The following is a 10,525-nucleotide window of genomic DNA, read 5'->3' as shown; positions in this document are numbered from 1 at the left end:
GCACCTTATCGCCCTCCAAGTAGCTCGCTACGCCGCTGAGACGCCAAGCCGGCGGTATTTATAACCCGACTGCAGACACGGCGGAGATAAACAGCTCAGTTCCGGGCCGCCGGCCAAACACACAGGCAGGCGGTGGAACGGCTGCCACCGATTGGCCGCCGCCGAACCCGGGACTCGGCGTCGTAGAAGAAGAAGAAGAAGAAGAAGAAGAAGAAGAAGAAGAAGAAGAGGAACGTCAGGATGTTTCAACCTTCCTCAGGTTTCTTTTCTAACAACAACTGAATGAGATTCACTGCGTCTTCATTTAATGCATGCAATTGTTGATATTTTTCTTCTGTAACAGTAACACAAATATCTTATTGCGACGCTGTCTTCGCACTCTTGCATGATTCGACGCAAACTTCGGTCTCCCTCAGATGGTCGAAACGTGTCGCGGACCGAAGACAACGTTTAAAAAGTTTGTCGGCCTGTTATTGAAGAAAAATACTAACAATGGTATATATTGTTAAACATGTGTATCAGTTCTATTTTGTGTTGATGAAGCATGAACTGATTGATTTAAGGCGATTTCATTATGATTTGAATCACGTTTTTTTTTTCTTTCTTTCTTTCTTTTTACAGTTTCAAGACGTCCGAGGCTAATTCTACGCCCCCCCCCCGCCCCAAATAGTGCTTAGAGTCGTAACGAACGGTGCTAAAGAAGTGAAAGTTGCTGGTGTTCCATTGTGGGGTCCTTGCTGGAGTTGAGATCCATCCCACCGCCGTTGCTGCCGCCCGACTCCCTTTGAAACCTCTGCTCTAACGGCGCTGATTCGCTTTGCTGACAGAGCTACACGGGAAGCAGACTGACGGAAATGACATGGGGAAAACAAAAAACATGTTAAAAAAAATAAATAATAATAATTAATATAAAAAACAAAACAAAACAACACGCCACTCCTCTCTTTCTCTCTCTCTCTCTCTCTCTCCCTCTTCCTCTCTCGCCCTCCCGTGGCTCTGTCGAGACAAAGGAGGAGCAGAATGAGCACATTGTGTGAGAGCAAATCTCAGTAGATTAATTTGAGGAGTTCACTGAATTGTGATTCCTTTTAATTAATGACAGAATTAACTGCTTTGTTAATGTGCTCCTGGAGGAAATGAGCTGCCGGCGGCGAGTCGCGCCGCCAAACAAAAGGAGGACGCGTCTCTCTTGACATTTATACAAGTCTGACTCTGCCAGTGTCAGGGTGCAGCCACTCGTGCTGCCTGCCGGAAAAATGCCACTCGGAGGAATGTTTTTTTTTTTTTTTTTTTCCCCCCACCACCACCACCCAACTCCCCTGCCCCCCTCCACTGCATGGGCGACGATGGCCTGAATAACGAAGGCCAAAGTGCTGAAAAAAACAAACAAACTGGTGAGCATTGACGGCAACGGCAAAGTTTATTGGCAGCTGAAACCAGAACTGATTGGTTGGGAAGGATATTTTATATTACAGGATAGAAATGTTTTATATGTATTTATGAATTTATGGTTCTCCTAACAAATGAATCCAATAAAACAGGCAACAAAAGCATTTGTTTGCAAGAAAATCACACGACTGCACCCGGGTGTGTTCGGTCTGGGAGGTGATTGGCGGGTTCGACGGAACAAGAAAAAAAAAAAAAATCAAAATAGCGCTTCCCTGGTATAAAACATTTAGCTAGCGTTAGCTAAATTGCATTCGAGATGCGTCACTTTGAATACGTCACTTAATTGAAATACTTAATTTACTGCAGCACTTCAGTTAAATGTTGTTTTTTTAATCCTTATTTTTATTTCACTTGGAGTGCATTCTATTGCTTGATTGACACACAAGGCATTCTGGGAAATCTTCCCATTGCTTGAGGTGCGACTCTGGAACCTTGTGCTTAAATGGTTGAAATATCCAACTTTCATCACTGCAACTGGCAAATATCATCAGTTGACAACCAGGCAACGATAACGACTGCTGGACTTTGGCTGGTTGATTTGATCTCCGTTGCAGAAACCCCCCCCCCAAAGAAAAACAAAACAGTGCTTACTGGGTATAAAACAGTTAGCTAGCATTAGCTAACTAGCATTCGAGACAGAGCCTTGTTTATGTTCAATACGTCACTAAATCAGAAATACCGATGATCATGAGCTTCAGTTGCTGCAGCCCTTGATTGATTCACAAGGCATTCTGGGAGATTTTCCCATCTCTTGAAGTACAACTCCGGAAGCTTGTGTTTTAATGGCTGAAACTACCCAACATTCATCCTTGCATAGGACTGTGCAATTAATCGGATTTCGGAATTTATTAGTCAAGATGATGTTTCAAAAAAAGAGAAATGTCAAAATGTTTTTTTTCTTTTTATGTTTAAAGTTTGCTTAAAGACAGTTCAGGTTGTCACTTTATCCACAGGGGGATTCATTTGTGTTTGGTTCTTAAGTTTTCACTTTATTCACAAATAAGGAGACTTCATCTTTGCTTATGAACAACCGGTTCATTTTCAAGTGAAGTTTGGTGAAAGTGAGGTCCTCACTTCATCGATCCCAAGGGATTCATCTTTGCTTGGTCAAGAACACTGCAAATTAAAATTGAAGCTCGAGTTTTCCCAGAGAAGAGAATTGGGATTTCATTTTTGTCCAAAATGGCTCAGCCCTATCACCTCACCAGACAAACATCGTTGCTCGTCTTCGCTGTTAAGGAGGCAACTAGGCGATGGCAGTGACAACGGACGTGGACTTGGCTGATTGATTTTATCACGACGAATAATTATTAATCATGTTGTTTTCATACAACAGTCTGTAAGTTCAGGCAGCTGCTCCGGCAAGACGTCGACCACCTGCAACCTGCTCCATCTCCCCACACGGAGAGGAAACTCGACTCCAACGCAGCGCTGTAATGCCAAAGGCAATTCTGCTGTAAACGCAGCATTTCAGAGGCGTTTCAGAGGCATTTAAGTTCCAAAATATCAGCAAACTGGGGCTGAAAATTGAAGGGGTTCCGGAGTGATCCGGCCAGCTCTCGGGACTTCAATTTCCCCAAAAAAAGAAAAAGAAAAATCTGAAAACGGACACGGACAATTTGAGAAACTGCACTTCTGCCGTTTGAAAAAAAAAAAATGAAAGTCTTGCCTTCATGCAAACACGTGAAGAGGGATTGATGTCGCGCTAAAAGGTCCTCAAATCTGTCCGTTCACTTAACTAAACACCACCTTGTGCCGGAAAATGTCTGCGATTGCCTCGCTGAGTGCCAATGCACCGCCAACATCTGACAGTCGAGACTCAATGATTGCCGGAAGGCAGGGAAAGAAAAAAATACATATAAAGTGGTAACTCTATAAGCACATTTTTTAGAAAGCTGACATGAAAAAAAAATGAAAAAAAGAAAATAAAAATACGACTTAATAAACAGCGAGCTGTAGGTGCCTTTTCTGACCCTATGGGCAGGAAGCAGCAGGTGGGGGCGTCGCCTCCGAGCTTTTGACATTGATGGCGGCGTTTCAGAAGATTCCCTCTCAGACTCCATGATGACACGTTCAGCAGAGCACCACGCAAAATTACCCAGGCCCTATTGTCAACGTCCACATTACCGACTGCCCAGGAAGCGTCTCGCCTCCAGGCCGTGCAACATTTCACATGCACCCGGTTTAAGAGCAGAACTGGAGAAATGTTCTACCTTAAAAAGGATCATCTCGAAATCCATTTTTTGATCTGCTTGACTGGACGGTGGGGAAGACTGGACGGGTTCTGGACCATAGAAGCCATCTGGTACCCTGGGTTTATATCGTTCTAATAAAAAGACAACAGTTTTTTTTCCATGTCTGTTGATGTGGAAAACCCAGATATAAATCCATTCAAAATTGACCAGATTGAGCAGTTCCTGGTTCACAGATAGGAACCACTTCATTACTGGACCATTGAGGACAAACCACTGGTGATGTCAGGAACCGGGGCAGCGTTACTGTAACTTGCAAACAATCTAAATGAACACAGAAGAATACAGACAAAGGATGTTCTTGGATGAAAATGAAGCTGCAACACTTATAGGACGTCGTTGAGGAGGAACATGAGGACGTCCAGCAGTGATGGAACCACTTTAACCAGTTTCATCAGTTTCACTGTCACCGGTCCGACACCGGGACCAGCTTCCGGCTGGTACTCGGTGGTCCTGCCGTGAAGGACGACAGTGGATCAGCTTCTTAGGGCAACGTCAGTGTGTCTGTGTGAAGCCTTCATGCTGTAAAGTGTGATTCTGTGAGGTTGCTGGGCACGCGACCCAAAGGCACACGGTCCAACAGCGGGACAGCAGGGGGCGCTGTGTTGACGACAGGGGCATGATAGTCATTCGGCAAGTTTCAAGCCGACCAATCATTAAAAAAAAAAAAGATTTTCAAAGCGTCTCTTTAAGGTAGAAAAAAACGACGTAGTGCAGCTTTAATCCAGAGGGAGAATGAGGGGAAAATGTGAGAATTCAGCACCTCTTCAGGAGACGATCTCCACAGGAGGGTGTGTGTGTGTGTGTGTGTGTGTGTGTGTGTGTGTGAATGTGTGTGTTGACTCAGAGACAGCAGAGCGTTCATCCCTCCTCCTCCTCATGCACGACACGGTAATATTGTCCAAATTAAAAAGGCCTCTAACAATGAAAGAGAAACACTGGCAGCCTCCTTCAGCAACTCCATCGCAAGATCTCGCCTCACCTGTCAGCCTCACGTTCGCCGCAAATGTCACCTTGTGCATGGCGCTGCCGGCCCCTCCCCCCTCCCCTCTCCCCTTCCTGCCTCCAAAAAAACAAAAAACAATAAAAAAAAAAACAAAAACAAACAACAGCTGCATATTCTCTCCTCTCCTGTCCGGCATGATGTACGCGACGTGGCGGTATCTCCCCACGGCAGAGCTCCGATGGTTTGGATATTTTTATTAGCATGTCCTCAATCATAAATCACGCTGGCGGGGGTTGGTGGGGGAGGTGGGGGGTGGGGGGGGAGGCCGCATCAGATTACAGGAGGCCAGAAGACAAAGTTATCGGACGGCTTCGCCGCCTGTCTGAGCCGCGACTTCGACCCCGTTTATATTCAAAGCCGGCGAGCCGACGAGCAAATACATACCATTATGTAAATAATAAACTGGCTCGTCTGAGCTTCAGCGGTGCTTTACGTATTTTTTTCACTCCTCCTCCTCCTCCTCCTCCTCCTCCTCCTCCCTCATCGCCGCCGTCATCTCCATCGCTCTGGATGAACCTCGGCAGCACTGCTTGTTGTTGCTTTTCTTTTTTTCCCGCCCCATTCTGGACGGGACGTTGACGCAGCCCCGAGTCCACTTCCATCCCATAATTCCTCTTTAAAATCGACTTCCACGGCCGGCCGTGCGCACAGCTGTCACACTGCCTCAGCGGGCTGCTCGGCCGCCGAGTGTAATTCCTTTAACGCGACGGCGCCGCCGCCGATACTGGCGTGATGGCGTGCCGGTGCCACCCTGCATCCGGCCGGCTCGCGCCAGGCAGCTGGTAAAATTCATTTAATTTATTCAGGGCAACCCCCACAGATGGAGTGGGGTGAGGGGGGGGGCATGGAGGGAGGAAAGGGCGGGGATCAGAGTGAGCTTGCCCGACGTGGCTGGACGCTCGGCGGCAGCCTCTGTCCTTCAGAGGGGAGGGAGGGGTGTGTGGCGGAGGGGTGCAGGTGGTTGGGGTGGGAGGGGGGGGGGGGGGTTGTGTCGTCCAATCACAGAGCAGAAACAACACGTCTTTCCCTCCTCGTCCGGGAGGAGCTCACCGACGGGTGATTTTTTTTTCCTCCGCCTCCAGCGGCGGCAGGGCTTCACCTTGATGCGAGAGAGGAGGAGGAGGAGGAGGGTTAGACCCCACCCCCCACCAATCACCCTTAAACCCCACCCTCCTCCTGCCCCACCCACAACCACCACCATCATCATTCTCCCCCCCAACACTGCCCCTCCAGCGCCGGAGGCTCTGTGGCTCCGGTGTGTAAACACCATCTGCATTGTGTTTAATCCTCCTCTACAGGTGTCCCGACTCCAAAGCAGGCCTCCCGCCAGCAGGGGGCGACCCGGGACGCTTGGCAGCACCTGAGAGACAAACGCCGACGCGGGTTCCGTGTGTTCCCCGCTTCAAAGCAAATAATTTAAATAAATAAATTAATAAATACATTACAAACAAACAGCGATGGCCTTCACAAGTGCTCTGAATCCGTCTCCACACCTGAATCTGCAGCAGAGCTTCAAAAAAAGAAAGACATTTTGTGATTGGCTGCAAAAAGCAAAAGAATGAATCTGGTTTGTTTCAAGAGCTTCCAGTGTTTCTACTGTGGCAACAAATCACAGACACATTAAAGGAACAAAATATTTCAGGGCAGAAACAATAAGTTCCTATTAGTTCAACCGGCGGGACAAACTGCTAGCTTAGCGTAAATCAGCCCATGGCTTTACGACCAATCATCTGCGAGCCGTTGCCCTTTACTGTGTGCTTCTGTTTGCCGTGTCACATGACCCGCCGCATATTGACGCTGTGATTTAGAGCCGACGGCCGACCGCTGATATCGGCGCCGCATCGGCCGCCTCGTCGTCAGCTGTAGCTCAGCCACGCAGCCATTAATCATCAGAGCCATGGCGGCGGCAGCAGAGTGTCCTTGATGCTACACACCGCTCGACCCCTGCATCGCCACGGCGGCTCGGGAAACGGGAAACAGGAAGCGGCCGCGGCAAAACAGGAAGTGAGACGCACCGGAGGAAGGCTGCAGGTTCAGCGATTGATTGAAACTAGCTTAGCGTAGCATCGTAACCTTTGTTTGCGCGAGGCAGACGACCCGCTCGCCCCCGACTCCCTCGTTCGCTCGACCTGGCCCCGCCCACCTGCCTCCCTCACCGTGGTCTGCCGCAGCATGTGGAGCCCCAGATGTAGCCTGCAGAGTGATAATCCACACACACACTGATGAGAGTGTCCATCTGGCCGCTGCACACACACGCACTCACACACACACACACTCACACACACACACACACACACACACAAACACACACACAGACGCACACACATGCTTCAGACGAGGCCACACAGGTGACACCCGTCTGGCCAAAGACTGAAAAGGTGAAACAGGAAGTGACAGAATAGGACACTTTCCCCCACCCCCCCCCTTCTGGTGGAGGCCAATAATGGCAGCTACCGGTTATCCAATCAAAATAAAAGACTCAATTTCAGGCTCTTTCTTTCTCTGTGGATCTGGGAAATATCTTCTTATGTTTTTTTTTCCTTTCTTCCTTTGTCCGACGAAACACGGGCAGTTTCAATGTGAACATCAGACTGGTAGCACAGGGGGACCTTTGCTTACGTGTTGTCGACAGGGAACATGATGGCGATGATGATGTCACAGGGGGATTGTTGAACTGTAAACACAAACAACGGCGCTAAACATGAGCTAAAATGCTAAACAAACTAAAAAGCCATCAAGTGAGAAGAGTTTGCTTCTGAATGAAAGAATGTCATGGAAAATCACCTTGAGTTCCGTACTCATAGTAAAGTTTTATTTACACATATATAAAATTATACACATATATGTATATATATATATATATATATATATATATATATATATATATATACATATATATATATATATATATATATATATATATGTATATATATATATTTATTTATTTTTTTATTTCCTGTGATAAAATTTACATGTATTCTATGAAAATATTAAAGCAGCATGAATACCTTGGGGACGACAGACAGATTAAGTCAACAACAGATGAGACACAGAGGATCCATAATACCATAACGTGTGATGCCCTGACTGAATATTAGCTTGTTAGCTAGCTAGCTATCCAGCTGACTAGCTGACTGACTGTGTTCAGCCATATGCAAGTGGATATGAGAGTAAATAAGAGTGAAGGCTTTTGTGAGCAAATGTATGGAGATCTGAGCTGCACAGAAAACAAATGGGACTGATTCGCAGTGATTCAGTGCACAAGATCAGAAAAACTGACTGGAGACTAAAGAAGAATGAAAGAAATCAGACCTTATTTTTTTGTTTGTTTGTTTGTTTTTTTTTTGTTTTTTTGTTGCTTGTTTGTTTAGAGTTCCACTTGCCTCTTCACAGGCCTCCACTGGTTCCACCAGGTGGTCACCAAGGGTCAAATTCCAGTTTTGGTTGCATCCTCCAGTTAATTGTACCCTTTACAAAAAAAGTTCTGAAAAAGTGGTTCAAATCCCTTCAATAAGTGTTCCATGCAGCGGGAGTCGAGTGTTTCCAACACGGACGCTGTGTCTGGGAGCGTCAGCCTGCGGCTACAGTGGTTATGGCGGCGTCCTACTCACCTCCTCCCCCCCGCTCGCCCCCCCACCCCCCACGTCATCGCCGCCACCTCACAGGCTTTTCAATTAGCAGGAGAAGCGTGTGAGACGAGGCCTTAATGGCGCTGACGAGATGCACGAGGACAGGTGACACTAATCAGAGCGGCGCCCTGTTGTCTCCGCATGGACGTCATTAAAGAGAAAAAAAACACTTTCTGCCAGGAGGCTGAACACGTCGCAGTCTCATCTTCCTCCTCCTCCTCCTCCTCCTCCTCCTCCTCCTCATCATCATCGTCAAGTCAGAACAAAGAAAAGGAGAAAAAAAGTGCAATAAAACCCCCTCCCGTCCATGTCCAACAGCTCACAGTCGGAGCATTTCCACTCAGGTCATAGCAGGCAGAGTCGTCCACTCCTCCACCCTCGCGCCTCCTTTCTCCCCTCCTTCTCCTCCTCTTCCTCGGTGGTGGAGATAGCACAGCTTCTGGAAGGCGGTGGTGGTGGCGTTTCCACTGAGTCCCGGCAGCTCGAACCCGTCGCCGCGATGTCACCCTGGCAGCCTCGAGGTCGAACCGTGAAAGAACTCAGCTCCACCTGCTGGTAGCTTCTGCTGAGCAGGCTGCTCAAACATCTGAGGAGACAGCGGTGGCGCAGAACAAACGTCAGTAGAGGACAAAACTAAGCGGGGTTTCAGGCTGGCCGCCTCTGTTAGCTGCTAGTAGTTAGCATGATCCACGTCCGATCAAATCTGGAAGCTGAATCTGAATTCTGCTGTGACAGTTTTTATGACGCTTGTTCACAGAGAGAGAGCAGCTGCATCACAGAGTAGAAGCTCCAATCCAAAGACAGAGCTGGAGAGCAGTTTCAGTGTTAGCATAGCGAAATTAGTGTTCAAACCGTCCCAGAAGCAGGAGACGAGCACTGGTGCCAGCCAGTCTTTAAAAAAAGCACAGAAGAAGAAGAAGGAGGAGGAGGAGGAGGAGGAGAAGAAGGCAGCCGAGAGTAGGAAGCAGGAGGCTAGCGGCTGCTAAAGAGACTAGCGTGGAAGCCACGGTGCTAACGATGCTAGCAGCAGCAGCAGCAGCAGCAGCAGCAAGCGTTGATACATTTGCTATACGGGCTGAAATGGCAGTAAAAAAAACAAAAAACTGATTTGCTGAGGGGTGGAGAAAGATGGGGGGGAAGTGGGGATGTTTCATCAGTTTTGATTCCAATGAAAAGCGGCTCGATCAACTCGAGCGACTGCCAATAGCGTCCCAGAGTCACATGACTCCACAGTCGGAGTCATGCAAGGTCAAAGAGTCGTGGACACACTCAGCCGCAATCACGCACGATTAGTACATATGACTTCATCATGTGTGTTCTTCGTGTGTGTGTGTGTGTGTGTGTGTGTGTGTGTGTGCTTACGCGGGCGCGCGCTGATTGCTGCCATTATTCACCTGCGTGCATGCTAACCACCTAGCGGACGAAGCGTTAGCGCTGGCTTTAAGTGACCCTGTGCAGGAAGCTAATCACCGGCAGCGGCTCCGAGGTGGCCATGGCTGCTCTCAACGTGTCATTTCCTGCAATCAGGAGCTGCTCACTGCCAGAACACGCCCCCCTGTCCCTGGCACCCCCAGCAGCGCCACCACCTGGCAAACCCCTCAGAGCCCCCCCCCCCCCTCGAACCCTAAGGGGTGGGACTGACTAATCAGCCGAAAAAATCCTGCTAAATCAGGGTTTTTGTTTTTTTTTTGGAGGAAAAGTGTTTCAGTGGGGAGCCTGTAACCTCCCCCTGCAGGCTGGCTGGAGGAATGTTGGTAATTGGCTGCAGAAGGTTTAAAATCGCACATGTGAAGTGAAGTGAAGCACCCGGCCTTGTTTGCAACATCTATCATTTGCCGTTTATCTGCCCGCCGCTGTTGGATGGAGCAGTTTTTCCCGCTTCCCTCCCTCCCTCCCTCCCTCTTTTAATGTGGCCGCTGATGGGACAAAGAAAAGCTCAATTTCTGGGAGGACTGGAAAACACATTTCTTTGCGGCTCCGGCGGTAACTGAACTGTCAACAGATAAGAGAGTTGGCGGCGTCTCCCGGCTCGCAGCCGCCGGCCGGGTGAACAGCTCAGAAAAAAAAATCTAGTTTGAGGCCATTCCCCCCCCCCCTCCCCCCAGTGAATACGTCACCGTGGCCGTCTTGAAAAACTTAGAAGCAAGTTGTAAAAGACTGGAGACAACGGGTTGGTGGAACTCGTCCAT

The 10,525-nt window shown here is 48.4% G+C and overlaps 1 protein-coding gene across 1 annotated transcript in view; it reads right to left on the bottom strand.

Annotated features, from left to right (window-relative positions):
* Nucleotides 1-7,633: 7,633 nt before the first annotated feature.
* Nucleotides 7,634-10,525, bottom strand: part of LOC142903084 (uncharacterized) — a 56,909-nt gene continuing 54,017 nt past the window's right edge. Inside the window, exon 5 of the mRNA XM_076048527.1 lies at nucleotides 7,634-8,922. Within this exon, the coding sequence (XP_075904642.1) occupies nucleotides 8,682-8,922 (241 nt within the window). The 3' untranslated portion in view covers nucleotides 7,634-8,681. The remainder of the gene's footprint in view (nucleotides 8,923-10,525) is intronic.

The sequence above is a fragment of the Nelusetta ayraudi genome, unplaced genomic scaffold (assembly GCF_046127955.1).
Source record: "Nelusetta ayraudi isolate G7.1 ecotype Tasmania unplaced genomic scaffold, CSIRO-AGI_Nayr_v1 ptg000105l, whole genome shotgun sequence".
Classification (NCBI taxonomy): Eukaryota; Metazoa; Chordata; class Actinopteri; order Tetraodontiformes; family Monacanthidae; genus Nelusetta; species Nelusetta ayraudi.
This window is presented reverse-complemented; position numbering and strand designations above follow the sequence as displayed.